At 40.5% G+C, this 23096-nt stretch overlaps 2 protein-coding genes across 2 annotated transcripts; both read left to right on the top strand.

The window, feature by feature from the left end:
• Positions 1–995: 995 nt before the first annotated feature.
• Positions 996–5504, top strand: LOC124255015 (cystine/glutamate transporter-like). The gene is made up of 4 exons (XM_046688853.1): positions 996–1194; positions 2280–2504; positions 3097–3222; positions 5500–5504. Exons 1-4 carry the CDS (start codon positions 996–998, stop codon positions 5502–5504), a joined length of 555 nt encoding a protein of 184 aa, XP_046544809.1.
• Positions 5505–7146: 1642 nt separating this feature from the next.
• Positions 7147–22238, top strand: LOC124255016 (asc-type amino acid transporter 1-like). Its single transcript, XM_046688854.1, has 7 exons — positions 7147–7155; positions 7820–7870; positions 8164–8267; positions 8512–8608; positions 9781–9930; positions 10629–10806; positions 22156–22238. Exons 1-7 carry the CDS (start codon positions 7147–7149, stop codon positions 22236–22238), a joined length of 672 nt encoding a protein of 223 aa, XP_046544810.1.
• The last annotated feature ends 858 nt before the right edge of the window (positions 22239–23096 follow it).

Genomic DNA, 23096 nt, shown 5'->3' on the forward strand with positions numbered 1-23096 from the left:
TCAATAATAAATGGAAAATATACGTGACGTATGTTGAATGTAAACTGCTGTCAGTAACGAGTGTGTAAGTGTGAGGGAGAGGTTAAGCACCTGCCGGTTCATGGAATGGTTTACTATCTGCTTCGCTTGAATGCTGATTAAACAGCGTTGAGCTTTGACTGAAGATGTGTTAAGGTCTCCCTCTCTGGTGGATGGAAGAGTGAGTGAGTGAGTTTATTTTTACGCCGCACTCACAATATTCCAGATGTATGGTGGCGGTCCTCTGGTGGATGGGGGCATCGTTCCGATCGTTATGGGTGAATTGGGACAAGAATAGAAATAGAACTCAGGGAAAAGCATAAAACTGACAATGGGCTCCCTTTCCAAGCAACTATTAAGAGTTTTCATTGAGTGACAATGGGCCACTGGGCATAATGAAAATTATTTGCGTGGTAGGCTGAAAAATCATTGATGACACCACTTGGTACCCATTCCGTGAAGGACCTGTGAAAATCCTGGTTAGAATTGGTCTTCACCAACCTATGCCTGTCGGTACCAGGTGGTCAGGCTTGCGTATCCCAATTGCATATATCGATGCTCATGATGTTGATCTCTTCATTGTCTGGTCTAGACTCAATATTTTTCAGACTACCTCCATAAAGATGGAATTTTGATAAATAATCATTCTACAAAGGGATTTAAAGAAACTTCTGCTAACATATGTCGTTTGTGCCAATAATACTATGTCATGAGGATCTGGGTATGAATCTCGTCCATGTTCGTTTAAAGGTGAGCTTGGAATGTGCCATCCTTCGCACCTGTCGCAAATAGTTGCAAAGGCTCGTGGACTGTTCATCTGAGAAGAACACATGAACACGTGGCATAAGTCAAATAATACTGGTGACATTTCCAAACAATATCTGTTTTCCCAGCAATAACTTATATTTAACCGCAATTCAAAACCCTGTCAGACTCACCCACTCTCCCAAAGTATTTACTTTGACAGCATCAACAACATGACAGTTGGACTTAAGCGGCAGCTCGGCGTCATCAGCGCCATTAGCTACGTCACCGGCGGCATCATAGGAGGCGGCATCTTCGTCAGCCCAAGTTCGGTGTTGGCTGGTGCTGGAGCATCTCTAGGGCTCTCCCTCTGTGTGTGGGTGTTTTGTGGCTTCATTAGCTACTGTGGAGCTTTGTCTTACGCCGAACTCGGTAGGTGGTACCCAAGTGCCAAATCAAGAAGGGAATAGTATGGTCTCGAAATTTTGTAGGTGGTAGATAAGTGCAGAAATACCAAATTTGCTAAGTGTTTGTCAGTAACAGTTCGGTGCCCAATTCGGTAAGAAATGAATTAGTGTTGAAATCTGTTTTTCAACTCTGTAGGGGGCAGTTTTTTGTTATGTGGTAAATTTGGGTCGATCCCTACAGGGAGAGAGTTGTTTGCCGAACTGTAAGTATTGTATTGTTGTCGAACTCGTTACCTGATAGGACGTTGTCAGACATGGTACGTCATAGCTTGTCACTGGAATTGGTGAGTTATAGTTTATGACATTTTAGAATCTTGCAAGAGATAATATGGACCGGGATAAAGAAACACTTCTTTCGCAAAAACATTTGTATCCATGTATGCTTACATCGTTAACGTTGTTCAGTGGCTGTGGTTTCAACAATTTGAACTGAAAGTGTAGCAATATATTTGAGTCTGGAAACATGACGAACAATAGTCTGTTAAGAACGATAACGTCATAACGTCACGATGCCTGAACTTTCCATCGGAAAAATATAATGACGTTGCAGTGGTGTTGTACTGTGAACAAAACATTAGAAAGATCACTTCGTTTTTTCATATGCTAGTTTGAATAATGCCAGCTAGACATATTCGCGTTTGATTTAATCGAGGTTCACTGAAGTTGTTCAAATGTTTGTGTGAAAACTACGATTTACGTGCACACAGGACACATATGTGCAGATTAGAAACGATCTTAACTGACATCTGAATTCGTCATTTCAATCTACTGATATAATTTGGACCACTCGATGACACAACACAAGTTCATTTTGTGTTTTGCAATGAACGGTTGAAGTGAAATAAATCTAATATTCAAGAAGAATGTTAGAGTGACATCCTTACTTAATGTATGGCCCATTGCAAAAGAATTTTCATTTCTCACAAGGCTCACTCAATAAAATGCCTTTTCATAATGCACGCTATTTTACCATCCGAAAACACAAGCGCGATATTCCCGTCATCATCGAAACACATTCTCGCGATGACCTGTGTTGGTCTGCTGTTTCAGGTACTCGTATTAAGAGATCTGGCGGAAGCTATACTTACGTCAGAGCAGCCTTTGGAGACATGGCCGGATTCACTGTGTTGTGGGCTCAGCTGTTTGTTGTGCGCCCTTTAGCGGCCGTATTGGGGAGTCTAGTCACTGCTGAATACATCATGCGGCCTTTCTATCTGGAGTGCCCAGATTTGGCGCCAAAGTCAGCCAAAGTTCTGCTTGCTACAGTTATCTTATGTAAGTGGTAGATAAAAAAAGACTTTCTTAATTTTGAATTTAAAAAGCGTCACCGATTTGTGGCATGACTTTCAAACAAAACGTTGTATTATTCCTGAAATGAAGACGAGGTTGCGGAAGTCCATTGAAATCCATTCTAATAGATGGTATCGTAAAAATGTATTATAGGAGAAACCAAGCAAATCTTGTCAACCTTGTAAAAGACCTCATATTACAGCAATCTATTATCCGTCATATTAATCTCAGCAATTATTGAAACCTGTAGGAAACTGAGTGAGTTGAGTTTTACCCAGCATTCAGTAATATTCCAGCTATATGGCGGGTAGGAAATTGAGGGTGAGCGGGTGATCAAGCGGTAATCCAAGAGAACTGTGTCCCTCACCAGAAACTGATAATCAAAGGTTCCAAGGGGTCGTGGCATCAGTCAGTATGTTCTTGTGATAGATGGCTGACGTGAGATATCGGGGAGACCTAGGTCTTTGGTATAGGTTGACAAGCATCATATCGGGGAGATGTATGTATAATGTTACATTATGGGTCAGGCCAATAACACCAAACTCTGTCAAAAAGCTCTTTCCATTTACTTCCACAGCTTTCATTGTGGCCTGTAACTGTTATAGCGTCCGCGTTGCTGCCGGAATACAGACAGTATCCACGGTCTGCAAGGTCAGCGCTCTTGTCGTCATTATAGTAGCTGGCCTCTATCACCTAACCCAAGGTAGGTCGATTGTGTGCAAGGTCAGCGCTCTTATCGTCATTATAGTAGCTGGCCTCTATCACCTTACCCAAGGTAGGTCGATTGTGTGCAAGGTCAGCGCTCTTATCGTCATTATAGTAGCTGGCCTCTATCACCTAACCCAAGGTAGGTCGATTGTGTGCAAGGTCAGCGCTCTTATCGTCATTATAGTAGCTGGCCTCTATCACCTTACCCAAGGTAGGTCGATTGTGTGCAAGGTCAGCGCTCTTGTCGTCATTATAGTAGCTAGCCTCTATCACCTTACCCAAGGTAGGTCGGTCGATTGTGCAAAGGTCAGCGCTCTTATCGTCATTATAGTAGCTAGCCTCTATCACCTTACCCAGGTAGGTCGATTGTCTGCAAGGTCAGCGCTCTTTGTCGTCATTATAGCAGCTGGCCTCTATCACCTACCCAAGGTAGGTCGATTGTGTGCAAGGTCAGCGCTCTTGTCGTCATTATAGTAGCTGGCCTCTATCACCTTACCCAAGGTAGGTCGATTATTGTGCAAGGTCAGCGCTCTTATCGTCATTATAGTAGCTAGCCTCTATCACCTTACCCAAGGTAGGTCGATTGTGTGCAAGGTCAGCGCTCTTGTCGTCATTATAGCAGCTGGCCTCTATCACCTTACTCAAGGTAGGTCGATTGTGTGCAAGGTCAGCGCTCTTGTCGTCATTATAGTAGCTGGCCTCTATCACCTTACTCAAGGTAGGTCGATTGTGTGCAAGGTCAGCGCTCTTATCGTCATTATAGTAGCTGGCCTCTATCACCTTACCCAAGGTAGGTCGATTGTGTGCAAGGTCAGCGCTCTTGTCGTCATTATAGCAGCTGGCCTCTATCACCTTACCCAAGGTAGGTCGATTGTGTGCAAGGTCAGCGCTCTTATCGTCATTATAGTAGCTGGCCTCTATCACCTTTCCCAAGGTAGGTCGATTGTGTGCAAGGTCAGCGCTCTTATCGTCATTATAGTAGCTGGCCTCTATCACCTTTCCCAAGGTAGGTCGATTGTGTGCAAGGTCAGCGATTTCAGTGATGCATTACCAGCTGGCTTGGCTTATACAAAGACGATCAGCTTTCTTCAACATGTGCGATCTTGTCGCCATTAGAGTCACAGTCCTCTATCTCTTTACTCAAGGGAGGTCCACAATCTGCAAGGTCAGCGTCCTTGACATTATAGCCACTGCCTCTATCACCTTACACAAGGGAGGTCCACGATCTGCGAGGTCAGCAATCTTGACATTAGAGCCACTGCCTCTATCGCGTTACATAAGGGAGGTCCACGATTTGCAAAGTCAGTGTCCTTGTTACTATAGCCGCTGCCTCTATCGTCTTATACAAGGTAGGTCCACTACCTGCAAGGTCAGCGTCCTTGTCATTATAGCCACTGTCCTCTATTGCCTTTAACAAGAGTTGAGTTGAGTTGGGCTCTACGGCACATCGGCATTAATCCAGCCATATACAATAACATTGCGAAAAATAGTTTATAATTTTAATTCTGCTGATAATAGGGAGATTACTCCATTACAATCTGTGTACTTCGGACTACTGTATAATTCGGACTTTTTAGTCGGTCCCAAGCTGGTCCGAAATAGACAGAGTGCACTGTAGTGACGAGATCAAGTTTCCATTCATTACTAAGTCCAAGGTCCAAAAGAGTTATATTTTAAAAAATATACATTCATTACATTTTTATTTAAAAACAGAAAGTCTTAGCACCAGATACAAAAGCAAGCAATTCGTTATTTTCTTTACAAAGATACAGTTCAACTTCCCTCAGGTAGTTTACAATCAGATGCCCGCTCACGCGGGAAAACAGATCTTTCAGATTTCTCGCATCATAATGTGAGTCCCTTGCAGTCGAAAAGTCCACACAGTCAAGCAGAATATGCTTGATGGTGAACACTTCATCGCAAGAGACACACATGGGGGGTCCATCTCCATCCGTTTTCAGCAGATAGTCATGAGTAAACCGACTGTGGCCAATACGACATCGTCATCACGTCTTGACTGAGAACCTAAGTAGGTATAACCAATTGTTGGCTTCAGTTCATGAAGTTTATTTCTTCCTACTTGGGTGTCCCAACTTTTAACTGCCAAACAGTATCCTTAAATCTGACAATATTTACTAGATTGTGCTCTTTATTAATTTGACGTGAGCATATGAATATGAGCACGATATCATTATGCATATTCTTTAAACATTTCCAGATTTGTTACATGTTCAATTTCTGCTATACTTCATTTGGGTTTGTCGTGTTTTAGAATAGCATGTTGCTTTTATAGGTCACAATGAAAACTTTAGAGACCCGTTCGTCATTAGCAATCTCAACCCAGGTGGCTTTACCTCGGCTTTGTATGCTGGGCTGTATGCATACGTGGGATGGTAAGTATGATCATGCTTTATATGTTGGGCTCTGTTTCAATCTTCTCGGATCATATTGTATGTCATTTTATGATTGTATTCTCTGAATTTCATCCCGCAAAGTTTATATTTCATCTTGTGATCCAAATGTGTGTCAACCTGCAAGGACCATATTGTACGTGCCAACTGTTTGTATTTCATCCTGCAAAGTTTACATTGTATGTTCCAAATGTGATCCAAAAGTGTGTCAACCTGCATAAACCATATTGCATGTGGCTTTATGGTTGTATTCTGTGTATTTCATCCCGCAAAGTTTATATTTTATGTTCTAAACATGTATGTGTCAACCTACATGGATCATATTGTATGTGCCAACTATCTGTATTTCATCCTCCAAAGTTCTCATGTGCTAAATGTGATCCAAATGTGAGTCAACCCTCAGGGACTGTATTCTGTGTGCTAACGCTGTATTTCATTTTGCAAAGTTCTCAATCTGTGGGCTCACTGTGTTTGTATTTTATGCTGCAGGGATCACATCAATAATGCAGTTGAGGAAATTGTTCAACCACAGAGGTGAGCAATGAATTTCAACTGGTGCTAAACTGTATCTGATGCCTATTCACTTCAATTGAACACACACCCATGAAGATCCGTTTAGAATTGATTTTAACCCATACTTGTAGTAAGAGGCGACAAACGAGATCGAGTGGTCAGGAGCGCTGGTTGGGTTAAGGCATGTCATCGGTTCCCAATTGCGCATATCGATGCTCATGCTGTTCATCACTGGATTGTCTGGTCCAGACTCGACTATTTACAGACTGACGCCATATAGATGGAATATTGCTGAGTGTGGTGTAAAACTAAACTCACTCACTCACCAGTTGAGCACACAATTGGCCCAGCGATCTGAAGCGCCTTGTGTCATGTCAGGATGCATTGGTTGTGGGTGTGAATCTCAGATTTCCCCTGATTAAGATCCATAATATGAAAACACCAATGTTGAATGGATTCCTATAATTGTGTTCATACGTTGTTTACAAACTCTTTGTATCTACACGAAGAAAGTCTCTAATAAGATGTTTAATCCAAGACAAGAATAAATTACTGCTGAGAACTGCTTGAACGAAACTGCTCCCTCCTCTGTATTTTGAAAGAGAATACAGGATAACAAATATGTTAAAATTAAGCCACGAAAAGATCGACTTTCTTTGTGTTTCAGGACAATGCCAATAGCTATTCTGGGAGGTCTTGCCATCCCCACCGTCTGCTACATCACGGCCAACATCGCCTACCACGCAGTCATGACTAATCAGGAAATACTCTCGGGACTTGCCGTGGCAGTGGTAAAACATCATTCTTCATTTCGTTTATAATGAAGATAGATAGACAGAACATAGAACATAGATATGACATGCCGATCCAATCACAAGAGATTACCTAAGAAGGTAAACATGGTGCCATCACTGTTTGATAGTTTTTTCATAAACACAAGAACACCATAAAGTTGGAACTGTACTGCTTGGTTTTGGCCGAGATATTTTATGAATATGGAAAAGGTTTGTTGCTTCTATTTATATGGCCAGTTCCGATTAATGTTGTAACAATTCAAAATGTTGTTGAGTATTCAGTGTGTTATTTGATAAGGGGTACATTATTCAAGGCCTTGGTAAAACTAAGTATATATGTGATCTTACATGCGTACATACAAAAATGTCAAACCCAGCTTGCGTAGATAGATAACATAACTGAGGTGAAATGAGAGGTTCTATTTCAGCATATGAACTTGGCAACTTGCAATCTTTCTTATGGTTTCTCATATTACAGATCACATATACTCAAGCCAATAATGGTTGTCACCCCCCAGCCTATTAATAAAATTGAAGGGGGTGACAACCATTATTGGCATGAGTATATAAATAACAAGCACTAACATTTAAACTTTATGATGGAAAATGGCAAAATACCCAATTGTGTTTGAGTGAGTTGGGTACAATTTATTTGGTTACTCAAAGGAACATTAGGACACCCATTTGAGATGAACACAAGCGAGTACATAACTCAATGACCCAAAAATTGTTTGTAGCTCTGTGATATGTGTCAGACATTTCGAAATTTAACTCGGTGATCAAAAATGTGTCTGTTCAGATCCTATATTTTGACTTAAACCATATTATGTTTCCGCGCTTGTTCAGGAGAATTGTGCATGTGTTTGTGACACAGTTCGTCCTCTTTGAACAGTACGGTACTGCTCTATCAGTAGAACTCTATCAAGTAAGTGGCACCAACAACATTATGTGACCTCTAGAACTGATATATTGGTGATCTATAGCCTGTGTTTATATTGTATTGTCTTCAATAGTTTTACATCTATGCCTGTGATATTCTAGTTGTTTTTACTGTACTGGTTTTTTATAATTCAACTTTATGTATTACGAATGTTTTAGTCACGATATGGCTGAAATACTGCCGATGTGACTCACTCACTCACTCTATAACGATAGCAATAGCATCGTTTTAGGCCTTTTCCCCAACGGAAACAACTTGATATATATTCATGCAACCAGGTGTTTGGTGAGCGTATGCTGGGCCCTGTCAAGTGGGCGATGGTGCCTTGTATTGCGATGTCTGCTGCCGGCATCACCAACGTCATCATTTTCACCTCCAGCAGGTGCGTGACAGTTGTCGACAATGGCTCTTTTGAAAACCTGTGCACATTTTCTCCCCAGTTACTTTGATATCTGGCAATTACATTCCATCGTTTCGCCTGAGTAAACACGTTTACTGAACCGACTGTTCTAATGGGTTTTTTCACATCAAATATACAGTTAACATAGTGGTAATAGTGTGTTTATATGTCTGCTTTGGAAAACTTTTTTGCATTTGATAAACTCCAACGATTTTTGTCTGAAAAGGTTAAACTTCGTTGGCGGCAGAGACAACGTCTTCCCTCGATTCCTTGGAATGGTGAATGCAGAAAGGAAGACGCCCATGCCGACAGTCCTACTCGTGGTAAAGATTTCGGGGCATTTAGTATTAGGTTTTCTCATCTCCATGGCCACACACCAACAATCCTGAATTTGTGTCATGTTAATGGTTCATTCCATGGTAATACCAAGTATTCTCGTACAATAAATGATTCATGATATATTGATCATGAGAAAGGACGTAATGTCACAGTCGATGCTACTGGTATGTCAGAGCTGGCTATTGGCGCTTGTGGTGCAGTTGATGTCGCAGGCCTTGATACCAAAGTGTTTTAGTGGCTGTTATGTATCACAGAGGGTGTTACAAACGATGGTGTCACATTTGTTGGTGATGGTGTCACAGTTGTAGTTACATCGGATGTTGTCAGTTGCTGTTACAGGTGATGGTGTCAAAGTTGCATTTACAGGCAATATTGTCACAGTTGGTGTTACAGGCGATCATGACACAGTCGCTGTTACAGGCGATGGTGTCAAAGTTGCTGTTACAGGCGATCATGACACAGTCGCTGTTACAGGCAATGGTGTCAAAGTTGCGGTTACAGGCGATGTTGTCACAGCTGTTGTTACAGGCGATGGTGTCAAAGTTACATAAACATCGGATGTTGTCAGTTGCTGTTACAGGCGATGATGTCAAAGTTGCGGTTACAGGCGATCATGTCACAGTCGCTGTCACAGGTGATGGTGTCACAGTCTGTTACAGGTGATGGTGTCACAGTTGTAGTTACATCGGATGTTGTCAGTTGCTGCTACAGACGATGTTGTCAAAGTTGCGGTTACATGCGATGTTGTCACAGTTGTTGTTACAGGTGATGGTGGCGCAGTTGCTGTTACACGCGATGGTGTCGCAGTCGCTGTTACGGGCGATGGTGTCACAGTCGCTGTTACAGGCGATTGTGTCACAGTTTCTGTTACAGGCGATGGTGTCACAGTTGTTGTTACAGGCGATGGTGTCACAGTCGCTGTTACGGGCGATGGTGTCACAGTTTCTGTTACAGGCGATGGTGTCACAGTCTCTGTTACAGGCGATGGTGTCACAGTCTCTGTTACAGGCGATGGTGTCACAGTCGCTGTTACGGGCGATGGTGTCACAGTTTCTGTTACGGGCGATGGTGTCACAGTCTCTGTTACAGGCGATGGTGTCACAGTCTCTGTTACAGGCGATGGTGTCACGTTGTCCTTACATTCTGTTTTTTTCAGTTCGCCTTTTCGCTGGTCATTGTATGTCTGGGCGATGTGAAGAGCATCATCGGGACCTACTCCTTTGTGAGGGCTCTACCTGAAGCTGTGGCCATAGTTGGCATACTGCGTCTGAGGAGAAAGTTTCCAGACTCCCATGACCTGTACAAGGTTTGAAATCTTTATTTATGCCACTTGAATAGTACTATTACTAAATAGTCGTGAACGTGTCAAGAATTTGTGAACGAAATGATTTAAAACGAGTAAATTTGTGGAGGGGTGATGGTTATACATGGCTATGCGTGTTTGGCAAGTGATAATTATGCGTTGTGAAAGGACTGGTGGCCGGCTATTTATGCGTTCTTATGAGTGTTGACGTGCGGCTTTAATTGGTGTTAGAGGAGTGTTTATTAAGTTCTAAAGGTATGTTGAACGTTAGCGGGATTAAATGGAGACAATCTGGATGCCGCACATTCACTGCTTACTCCTTTTTAACAACTAAAACAGAATCCGTTGCAACTACTCGTGGGGTGAAACGGTACGCTCTTACAACGGTTCGGTACGTATTGCGGTAGAAGGCCTTCGGTTCGGTCCGTTTCGGTCATGAGATATGACCATAATGCAGAAAAGAACAAAAATGCATAGATTTTGACAAAATGAATCGATTTCTTGACATTTCAGAAAAGGTTTGAAAAGGTTAATAAAATGGCGGTAAGAAAACCAAATACACCGCTTTTTTGACTGCATTACAGTATACCGAACCAAAGGCAAAGTACCGCGGTTCTGCTAATACCGAGGTATACCGTTTCACCCTAACTACTCGGCACAACATCAGCTGCATCCTCTGCAGAACAACTGGACTGTTTCAGGTACCCCTGGTGTTCCCCATCATCTTCGTCGTGTTCTTCTTCACACTGTCACTGACCGCCATTGCCTACCAACCGGTCAAGTTCCTTGTGCCACTGGCCATAGTGCTCCTGGCTGTCCCAGTCTATATCGTATCTGGCTCAGCCTGGTGGCAGAATGGTCCCTCCGTCTCATTCAACGGTAAACACATCATAATCACATAACCACAGCTGCAACAGCTACACAGCTTAGCTCAATACATATAGCTTCTGATACCGATGCCTCAAGGTAAAGTCTAAACATTGCCAATATATCAACAAATACGTTACTTTATTGTCGTATGATCTGCTAGATTTGATAGTAATCGCTAATATTTCCAACTGTAATGCCCGAGTACACAACATTCCTCTTCAGCAACCCATACTATACGTAAGAGGCGACTAATGGGACTGGGTGGTCAGGCTCGCTGATTTGGTTGACACATGTCATCGTATCCAAATTGCGTATATCGATGCTCATGTTGTTGATCACTGGATTGTTTAGCCCAGAATCGATTATTTATCGACCACTGCCAGTTTTCAGTTTATAAGTTCATTCTACAGGTAACGTAACTCTGCAAGAAAACATAATGGTAATCTCATTACAAACATACATATTACGTCAGTATTAAACATTAAAATGGGCCTTTGGTTGGTAAATCTTCTGACGGAACGAATACGTACATTTGTACATGCCAGGTTTCTTCTTCATGAAATGAATACAGGGACACTCCTACTGACACTCTGTCCCTTATTTGTTTCCATCAGTCTATATTACAGATTACATATTTAACGTTAATCAATAAATGAAAACATTTTGTATTTTTTATGTTTCATGTATTACAAAATTGTGCTTAACAGCGCACTCAGCGGTGCATATATCTTATCAAAATTGAACGCAATGGTCCGTTGGGCACTAATGGTAGAAAATGAATGTAGCGACATTTGATCGCATTTCTGGCTTGATTAATGTTCAGATAATCAGGACTTTATGTCCGTAGGTTGTTTGTAAAAACATGTTTGCTGCCCATAACTTTTTTTGGCTGAACATCAGTGTCATATGGACAAACTTATGATGGTGGCTGCTTCGTAAGGGAAATTCTCCACATGCATTCAAGTGTTTACGGGGGATTTTCTTTTTCAGCAACAATGGTTACCATCTGTCGCCGTCTACTTCTGTGTCAGTTAGCGGACGTCCAAAAAACCGTCACTTAGACACGTCTCCGGATCCATCCATGCGACCTGTGAAGATTCGGATTAGAATTGGTCTCCAGCAACCAATGCTTGTCGTAAGAGGCGACTAACGGGATCGGGTGGTGAGACTGGCAGACATGTACCCCAGTTGTGTAAGTCGACGATCACTGGATTGTCTAGTCCAGACGCCATTTATTACAGACCGCCGCCGGGTCAGCTGGAATATTGCTGATTACGGCGTTAAACATCGAACAAACTGTCCGTGCGATCTTAGGATGTACATATTGCCACATTGTCTCCACTCAACGGGTCGTAGGATGCATGCACTTATCACCACATGGGAGGTTCCACCCATCGACGTTTTTTATGTAAATTTATGTAAATACATCGGCCTCCCTCACCTGATAACAAGACTTGACTTTCTGTTCGCATGACCTGATATTATATTGTATTCTGTAACTGTCTGCCGGAATGAATGTCTTCCTGTTGAACTGACCTGACGTTGTAACTTCCAAGGCAAAATTTACGATGGTGGCTGCACTATGTCTGCATATCTGTTTCGATAATTGATTGGGGGACATCGTGGAATGGTGTATACCGTAACTGCCTTCAATTGAGATCTGATATATGCTGCTTGAAGCTATAACTGTTATCCAGTGTTATTTGAGATTATGGACCAGCTATATTGCACGCTGTAGTGATAATATCTCGTGTTATATTACATGCTCTGTCATCGTATCTCATGGTAAAGTTCACTGGATTGTCTGGTCAGAATACATAAATTTGGAGCATTTTTTTAAGTCACATTTTAAATGTATATCTGTAGTTATGTTACTATATGAATAAAGTATTATTGTTGTTGAAATAATCTTGTATGTTTTTTCACGAAGTCTCATGTTTATGTATGAAAAGTTTTTGAGATATAGAAAGTGAAAGTTTCTCAGGTTCAGAAACCAATGCCAAGTCTAACCATTAGTGAACGTCAGCTAGCTAATTATATATGCAAAGAAGCCCGGGTCAGCGAGGTTAAAGGGCGGTTTCCCCAGGAACTGACCAATCTGGAGCGAGTAAATTGCAAAGTGAGTGAGTGAGTGAGTTAAGATTTAAAGTCACATCGGCAATATTTCAGCCATATCGTGACTAAAACTAGTTCTAAATTTGTAATACAGACATATAATATATAAAACCCTGTCAACGAAGGACATTAAAAATACTAGATAATCACAGCTATCAATATAAAACTAGCGAACAAAGCTAAAACATTCCAATTAAAGAAGACAATACAATCTAAAAATGGGCTATAGATCGCCAACAACTGAAGGTAGATCACCATACTAGTGACCATGGGGACTTACAGTGCCTTTGCTACCTGCATGGACCCTAGATGGATTTACACCATCCCTTCAGCCATTGGCGACAGAAGACAAATCTAGCCATAAATTAAAAACACACTTATTCTACGATTAAAAAGCAGGTACACTTAGATTGACTAAATGTTTTGGGACTTACGTACCCTCTCAGGAGGACAATAATTTTACAATACTTCAACCCCCTTTGAGGATACAGCCACTAACAATCTCAGTTGCTAATCTAAACTACCAATAATAAAATATATATCTATTTACAAATCACTCAACAAATCTAATTTTTTTTAAAATGCAATAATTAAATGAGAACTGACATTATTAAAAAGATCCTTCAGAGTTTTGGATTTGAAATAGATATCCCTTGTGATGGAATATTCAATGCAGTCAAGCAAGACATGCTTGACTGTGATTCTTTCATCACAAAGGGATGCAAAACGGAGGATCTTCGCCTTTAAGCAAATATTCATGGGTATATCTAGTATATGGCCAATGCGACATCGCCGCATAATGACCTCTTCAAATCTGGACTGACAACCCAAGTAGGTGTAACCAATGTAGGGTTTTATTGCATGTAATTTATTAATACCTACTTGGGTGTCCCACTTCTTCTGCATTAGATCGCGTATGTATGCTCTAATGCTGGCTTTGTAATCAGAGTAAGGAATAAGAAGTGGTGTCACAGATTTGTTGAGTGCTGCCTTAGCAGCAAGATCGGCCATTGTATTCCCAGAAATGCCAACGTGGCTGGGTAACCAACAAAAGACGATGTCGCATTGGCCAGTTGCAAGCTCATTATACAATTCAATAATTTCTAATAAAAGTGGATGTTTACAATAAATATTTTTAATAGCCTGAAGGCAAGAAAGAGAGTCAGAAAAGATGATATATTGTTGATATTTAGGGTGGGTTTTAAAGACTCTCAACAGGAGAGGTTCTAAAAGACCCAAGACAAAGTCTTAGGCCTTGGTGATGGACAGAATCCAGTAGTTTTAGGTTGCTTTTGCAGGCTCCACCATATACGATGGAGCCATAATCAAGTTTCGAGCGGACCAATGAGCGATATAGGTGGAGGAGGGTAGCTTGATCTCCTCCCCACTTTGAGTTGGAAACAACTTTCAACAAATCAAGGGCCTTCAGGCATTTAGCTTTAAGGGATTTAATATGCGGCAAAAAGGTTAAATGGGAGTCAAAGATTAGACCCAAGAACTTGGCCTCCTTCACAACTTTGATGGGAGTGCCATTTAAAGATAGGTCTGGGTCTTTATGCGGCTTATATTTTCTACAAAAGTGTAGACAATTAGTTTTGGACTTGGAAAATTTAAAGCCGTTTTCAAGACACCATTTATTTATTTTATTTAAACACAACTGCAATTGCCGTTCAATAGTATGCATATTTTATACCACGACAAGAAATATTAAAATCATCCACAAAAAGCGATCCATCGATTGAATCGTTTAAAACCTTGGATAAACTGTTGATCTTGATACTAAATAAAGTGACAGACAAAATACTGCCTTGTGGGACACCCTGATCCTGATTATAATGATCAGACAGGGTTGAACCCACTCGGACTTGAAATAGTCTGTCTTTTAAAAACCGTGATATAAAAAGAGGCAAACGGCCTCTTAAACCAAAGTCATGTAAATCCTTCAAAATGCCATGCTTCCAGGTCGTATCATAAGCTTTCTCAAGATCAAAGAAAATTGATACAGCATGTTGTTTATTTACTATAGCATTTTTAACAAAGGAGTCTAAACGTACCAAATGATCAATGGTGCTACGATTTTTCCTGAAACCACATTGAATATTGGTTATAAGGTTATTGGTTTCAAGATACCAAGTAAATCTATTATTCACCATACGTTCCATGGTTTTACAAACACAGCTAGTTAGAGAGATCGGTCTGTAATTAGACGGATCGGTATGATCCTTGCCAGGCTTTGGTATTGGGACTACAATGGCATTACGCCATGAAGGAGGAAATTCTCCAGACGTCCATATTTTGTCAAAGATATCTAAAAGTGTCATCAGACACGGTTCCGGTAAGTGTTTCAGTAGCTGGTAATGTATATTGTCATCACCCGCTGCAGTGTCATGAGCTTGCTCAAGAGCAGTATGTAGCTCATGTAATGAAAACACTTCATTATAATCTTCACCGTTATGCGAGTCAAAATTAAGTTTCGTCTTTTCCTGTTGTTTCTGATATCTCTGAAACTCAGGGACATAATTGCCGATGATGAATTTTTGGCAAGAGTTTCGCCAATTTTATTTGCAATGTTGCATTTGTCAGTTATTAAATTGTCACCATCTTTAAGATGATGAACAGCAGATTTGGAACCTTTGCCTTTTATTCTCTGAACCATGTTCCACACCTTAGACATTGGCGTGCGTGAATTAATATTGGAGACATATTTCCTCCAAGATTGTCGTTTGTTTTGTTTGAAGGTACGACGTGCCTTTGCATTGAGTATTTTGAATTTATTTAAATTATGGACCGGTGGATGGTGGCGGAAATAATGTTCTGCCTTCTTTCTCTCTTTTCTGGCTTGTCTCCAGTCTGTATTAAACCATGGTTTCCGTACATGTGGAGTTGTAGAGGATTTCGGTATACACTCATCAGCTATTTCATTTAAAACGTCAGCAAAAATCTGAATCGGATCAGTTATATCACTGAAACATTCAGGTCGCAATTTAGATTTACATAAAGTTTGATATAAAGACCAGTTCGCCTTCGAAAAGTTCCATCTTGTATACGATGGAGAATCAGATGGAGTTATTTCTGAAAGTATAGTTGGGAAGTGGTCACTTCCACAAAGGTCACTGTGGACAGACCAATCAAATTGATTGAATATGTTAGAATCTGCAAGAGACAAATCCAGAGAAGAGTAAGTGCCAGTTGCAGGATGTAGATAAGTATTTGAATCATCATTATATATGCACAAGTCATTATTAGAAATGAAATCTTCTAGTATTTTACCTTTAGTATTAGTGTTGTTACTACCCCAGAGGGGGTTGTGACCGTTAAGGTCACCCATAATAACACAGGGCTTCGGAAGTTGATCATAGAGTGACTGAAGTTCAGTCTGCTGAAGTGCAGAGGAAGGTGAAATATACAGAGAGCATAATGTAAATGCTACACCCAGAGTAAGTCTCACTGCAACAGCTTGAAGATTAGTTTTAAGTACAACAGGACTGTGAATAACATCTTGTCGCACAAGAATAGAAGATCCTCCAGTGGCCCTATCACCCAGAGGAGAAAAATAAGGATAGGCATTGAACTGGCGTAAAGTAAAAGTATCTGTCTGTTTCATATATGTTTCTTGCAGACAGAATGCTGATGGTGTTAAATCCTGGACTAATAGCTGTAGTTCGTTAAAATTTGTCCGTAGTCCTCTACAGTTCCACTGCACGATAGTAGTAAAATGACCTATCTTTTAGGTGGATTGATAGGGGACCTGCCCCTCACCTTTTTTGGATGGCGACAAGCTATGTGCCCTGGGATGGATGTTCTCTGACACATCCATCTCCTCGAGTGAACCATATTTATTGAATAAGTTTATTGGATTTTCTGAACCCTTGGGTGGTCTGCCACTCGTTTTCCCAGTTCCCCTTCTCGGTTTGCCAGTACTTTTTGACTTCGAACTTGTTTCAGAACGAGTCTGATCTGTAGATTGTGACACTGTGCGTTCTTCATCCTGAACTGTAGATATCATCATAGTGTTAACACTTGCGTCTGAAGTCTGAGTAGATTGCTCAGGTGTGAGAAGTGTAGGGTGATCAGTTTTAACCCAAGTCAGGTCTGTTTGACATTGAATTGACAAAGTGGATACTTTAGGCATGGTTTCAGAAGGTAATCTGACGACTGATGCATAAGTTTCGTTAGGTAGTGTTGATTCCACAATCTTTTTAGCATCAGTAAAGCTAATGTTTTGAGTGAATTTAACTTTGTTTATTTCCATTTGCTTTTGCCACATTTTACCATTCTTGGAAAAGGATGAATGATTGCCTGAACAATTTGTGCATTTTTTAACAGTACTAGTGCAGTCTTCCGTCACATGATACCTCTCGCTACAATGAGCACACGTCCCTGGCTGTGTACAGGTGTTAACACCATGACCATACTTTTGGCATCGAAAACACCTCAATGGATTTGGGATGTAGACTGCAACTGTGATACTACAGTAACCAACTTTAACAGACTGAGGGAGACTTGGAGTTGAGAATGAAAATAGGTATGTGTTGGTCGGAATCAGTTCGTTGTTTTTGCGGGTGGTAAATCGTTTGACATATGTCACACCCTGATCCTTCATTTCCGATACAATGTCCAGTTCTGACATGTCAGCTAACAAACGGTCTCTGTCTCTTATAATGCCTTTGCAGGTGTTCAAGGTTCTATGGGCAGTGACTGAAACAGGGATGCCAGCAAAAATTTTCATTGTCAATAGGTTAGATGCCTGCTGTTTTCTACTGCACTCAATCAGTAGAGAGCCTGAACGTAAGCGTTTGATGTTCTTAACGTCGCCTGCAATGCCATATATCCCCTTAGAAATAATAAAAGGGTTCAACTTGAGGTGGAGTCTTGTCAACAGTGTCAAGAACTAGGAAACGTGGCCAATTTTTCTGTTAGCGTGGATTCATTCTCTTCATTGTCATTGTCTAGTTGTCGTTTGGTCTTTTTCGAGGGAGTTTGGTAAGCCATGTTGAGTTAGTAATTGTTTCATCATCCGAGCTCCCCACCCACCACGGAGTATCATAAAGACAGTGCTAATAACAAGTGGGTCTCCGACTTGCAGCACCAAGGATACCCGGATGACATACTCAAGCAGAAAAACTGAAAAATCAATTATTCTACCAGATTGGCCCATGAGCCACCGCCTTCTGGCACCAGCATCTAGGCAAAATTTCACAAATTTGAAAATCCATATATCACATATTAGATACACAAAACAAAACATGTCAATACTGTGTTTAAATAAAACCAAGCCAAATAATATTAGAGCAAAGACATTTAGTGCTCAGGGCTCGGCGTGACCAGCCGATTGGTTGAACCGGGCCAGTTCAACCACCCGTCTAGGTGAAGTAAGGGTCGAAGTGGTGTATTGGGCAAAGGAACACTGTTCCTGGAACCAGTGCCCTCAACCACAGGAATCCCGTCCTCCACCGACACAGGGGCGCAACCCACGGCAAACGGGTTGGTGGACCTAATATCCCCCCAGGTCCACAACGGGGGGTTGAAGGGCGCTTGGCGTGACCCAGCACCCACCACGAGGAGGTGGCCCTTCATGGGTGCCAAATTGCAAAGTAAACATGGCTGACGTTTACGATGATCTAGCCCTGAAGTATTAGATGCAAATCGCAGAAGTCTTATACAAGTGAATTAAACTGAACATAATGGTTTACAAATCACATATTTAATTATCATAAAACGTTTTCCTACATTTATCGCTTATCAGCAAAATATTTTTTGGGAGTAACAAGCGAACTCGGTGTTGTAACGCAAATAAGGGTACGAAATTTCGGCATGTTTGTGAACAAAGTCGAGCGGTTATCAGTTCGAATAATAAATTGTAAACTTATATGCACATGGGCACATACTTTAGCGGCGTATAGCATCAAATAGTATACCCTCCCCTGTTTGGCGTTTCAATGTTTTAAGACTGAATATATGAATCAATGTCATGTTAAACATGCTTTAACTGATGTGTCTTGTCTATACTATTTTGGGGTAGATCCAGTCACGTCTTAGTCATTACGTCTCTCAAACACTCATCATAGTCATTCATACACGGCTACACATTCTCAAGGTGGGGTTTATGCCGGATGAAGCGGCCGAAAAATCTACACTTTTTTGTATGCCGACGAATTGTTTTTACTCTTTTGGAGAGAAAAATAGTGTAATTAAACTGCATAGTAACGAAATAATATCAATGGTCTAATTAGCACTTTTAGGCAAGTTTCTTTTCATATTTTCATTTGGTTGGTTGGTTGGTTTAACGCCACATTCAGCAAACTCAGCAATATGGCGTCGGTCTGTAAATAATGAAGTCTGAACTAGACAATCCAGTGATTAACAGCATGAGCATCGATTTACTCAATCCGGATACGATGACATGTGTCAACAAGTCAGCGAGCCTGACCACCTGATCCCTTTAGTCGCCTCTTACGACAAGCATGGGTTACTGGAGACCAATTGTCTTAACCTCACCATTAACATATGTGCATCCAAGGGCTATAAATGACATATAACACTGCAGAAAAATTTATATTAGCTTCCAAAAAACAGTTTGTTCAACAAGAGAGTGAAGGTAACTTTTACTCAATTTTCCTGCCAGAGAACTTTCCTTTCACATACAAAACCACCAATTTGAATACGTCGTAAAGAAATTCTAATTTAGTAATATGGGCTGATTTGAATGAACACTTTAAACTTTCCTGGAAGGTTAACATTGCATATTCTGTACACGACGGACCTTACAGTAAGTACATGATAGGGATTATTACACAAGCAAGTGTTTACTATGACTTGTACTGAACGACCGAGAGCAATACATCAATTTGCACGAGTTTCGCATAAGTCGTATGACACACTTGCGAGTGTAATAATTTCTTAATGGGTCAAAGTCAAGTCAAAAAGGTTTATTGTACAGAAGGCGTCTGGCCCATATACAAGGGAGTATGTACACATCATACTGTTACACACAGGAAGTAACACGTTCTTTAAACAGTTCATTTCTTTTAACTAGTGCATGTTTAATATGTAGTGAAAGGTTTAATAAATGGGATTCGTTCTTAGCCGTTAAAATATATACGAAAGCTTTCAATGGCGGCATCCCTATGAAATAAGCTTTAATATATTTCTTTCGAAGGTCACTATAAAATGGACAGACGAACACAAAGTTAATTTCATCTTCTATTTCTATATCGCATAACTGACAGATTCGGTTCGATTTTGCAATGGAATGTTTTCTTCCTTCATTTACAAAAAGGTCTAACAAACGTAAGGTCTTGAAAGTTCTATAATCAGCATATCGTGAACTATCTTCTAAAGTGGAATGTCATTCCTGCTAAAACATATTAACAGACCGAGTTCTAAATTCTTTAAGAAACATGTCTACACTTCCATCTGACTGACATAACCATATAAAACCATAACCATGCGAAAATAGAAGATTCCTTATTATATGCGATACCCATGTAATACTCGTGAATGAGTAGGTTTTACTTGTCAAAACAGTGCACACTTACGACTCCCAACTTCTAAGTATAGAATCTACGAAAGCTGTAATGTGGGAACTTTATCTGAAAATTGACACACCAGTCTATACATTTAAAACATGTATCGACATTGAAGTCATAACTCAAGTAGCGAAGTATTTGTCGGTGACGACCGATAAACGCTGTCGGAGTAGTGACTTGGCCACTGCCAAACCTTCCAATTGCGTGGTGACATTCTAGCAAGAGCGCTTGATTGTACTTACCAGCTGAAGACAAAATGACAGAAAAGGTGAAATTCAAGTTGAAAACTTGAAAGGATTTTTAGAAAGGTCAAACACTATGCATTTTTATAACATAATGCCATTCAAACATGAATATATACCACATCTGCACCATTTGCGAAAAATAGTAAAAATTATAAATATGCACCAAAACTAAAACCACTTTAGCCCCGCCCACTCGTATAAATATTTATATTTTTAGCGGTCTGCCGTCTGTGGGTGTGACGTCATACTCGAGAGTCCGCTCAGTGTGTTGACATTTGAGTAGTGTATACGCCATCGAGTTGAAAGTGACACGAAGCGCAATATTTTGAATGAAGCGTTGCTGTGATTATGTATTGGAAACTGACAACTGCACTTCGAGTTTTGATGATTTAGATGATTTCAACGAATAAAGTTTTTCATGGACCTGCAAAGAAGTATGCACAACATCTGACGACATTGACTTGCTAGTCTTGCTAACCCGGTGAACAAAGGGACTGGGACAGATTCTGTGAATGCAGACGTGAATCAGCAGTGTTTTTGGGTGGACTGGAAATCAAGGTCAGGGCTGAAGAGCGGTCACTTTGCAGTGGGATTTCGTCAACAAGTTGCTGAATTGACTCTGCTGTACCCCTGAAATTGTGGAGTAATTATTCACACTTTGAAGTGAACATTCTTGTGACAGGATATCTGCATGATATGCGTCCCTGTTCCGCATTTTTTTTGGATCAAATGTTTTTTTAGCACAATTGGCTGCAGAACAGTTGAATCGAAATGACAGAGTGAGTAAGTGAGTGAATTAATATTTAACGTCAAATTGGCAATATCCCAGCCATATCGTGACGAAAACAATTTATACAATAAAAAGTGAAAACATTTTGAAGATTAAAACCTGTCGACGATCGACAGTAAAAATACTAGATAATCACAGATATAATATAAAACCCAGCTAGCAAAGCTGAAATATTCCAATTGAAAAAGACAATACAGTATAAAACACGGACTATAGATCGCCAACAACTGAAGTTAGATCACCATACTAGGAACCATGGGGAGTTGCATTACTTTTGCTTCCTGCATGGACCCTAGTTGGATTTACACAGAAATGACAGAGAAGTTACGTCAGATTGGTTATTTGGGGTTTCGTGGAGTGACTACATGGACACAGAATTATTCTAGAAATTGCGGTTCGAGTTAATCTGCCTTCTCCCTCACGCATTCTACAGCCACTTGACGTGCCACCTTTTGGCCCTATCAAAGCCAAATTCAGCAGTCTTGCAACCAAAGGTGGGTTTGCCAACAGCCATATATGATCATTGGTAAGGCTAGATTTCCGTTTCTCATGAAGCACTCCATTGATCAGGTATGCTCTCCTGCTGGAGTCAAGGTGTCCTTCAGGGAAACGGGAATATATCCTTTTTCAAAAGAAGCTATAGACCAGACAAATACCAGCTTGTTGCTGCCTCCTTCAGGGATGGAAAAGACAGCTCGCAGTAGAGCAGGCATACGAGAGATGGAGAGTAAGAAAGAGACAGATGCGCGAGATCGAAAATGAGTAACCTTGAAGTGTGTTTGAGCGATCCAAATGGTTCCAGTAAGTGTGACACTGGATGGTCTACATGTGGTAAATGCGATGATTGGTTCCAAGAGGAATGTATTCAAAGGAAGGGTTGTTCTATTGTATGCAACAGGTGAGGAATGAGAATGAAATAATTGTGAGTAAGAACTTAATGAAATAGGTCGGCATACTTTATAGGCACTGCATTAGTTCATAGTATGCTATATTAGACATGATTTGCCCACTTCACTTCTCAACGGTAAATACATATGTTATATTTGATAGCATATACCACAATTCACAAATGAATAGATTTCATATCTGTATAAAAAAGTATAATAATGTGAAAAAACATCCCCAAAACAGTTTGTGAATTGTTCTGGATATGTTTTCAAAACGTTTTACTCACGTGAATTTGCATGGTTCTATAAGTGTTTTACCAATTTTTCTTATGAATGTTTGGTTATAAAATTCAGCAATAAACAAAAAGGCTTCCGAAAACGTTACAGTTCCGGAAACGTAATATAATTTTCTGTCAAGATGTGGTTTTAACTAAACCACTAACTACCAACAATAAGGTTACATGTCTATGGAAAAAAGACGTTGTTACCCTTAACAAAGAAAGAAAACTGAAAAAAAACAAGAAAGGCAGACATGTAAGCAACACTCTTTATTATTTATTTTTTCAGAGAACAATTGTCGAGATTATATCAGAATCTTCTTTGGTTTTGCCTTCAATTTTTTTTCTGAAATACAGAAAACCTTGATAAATCTGAAGCAGATACTTACAATGTACAGTATATTTACTCAGGCCAAGAGACACTTATATTTGTGTCCACAGTGAGCCAAGCAGTT

Source organism: Haliotis rubra, unplaced genomic scaffold (assembly GCF_003918875.1).
Source record: "Haliotis rubra isolate DU_JTF1 unplaced genomic scaffold, ASM391887v1 Scf59, whole genome shotgun sequence".
Lineage (NCBI taxonomy): Eukaryota > Metazoa > Mollusca > Gastropoda > Lepetellida > Haliotidae > Haliotis > Haliotis rubra.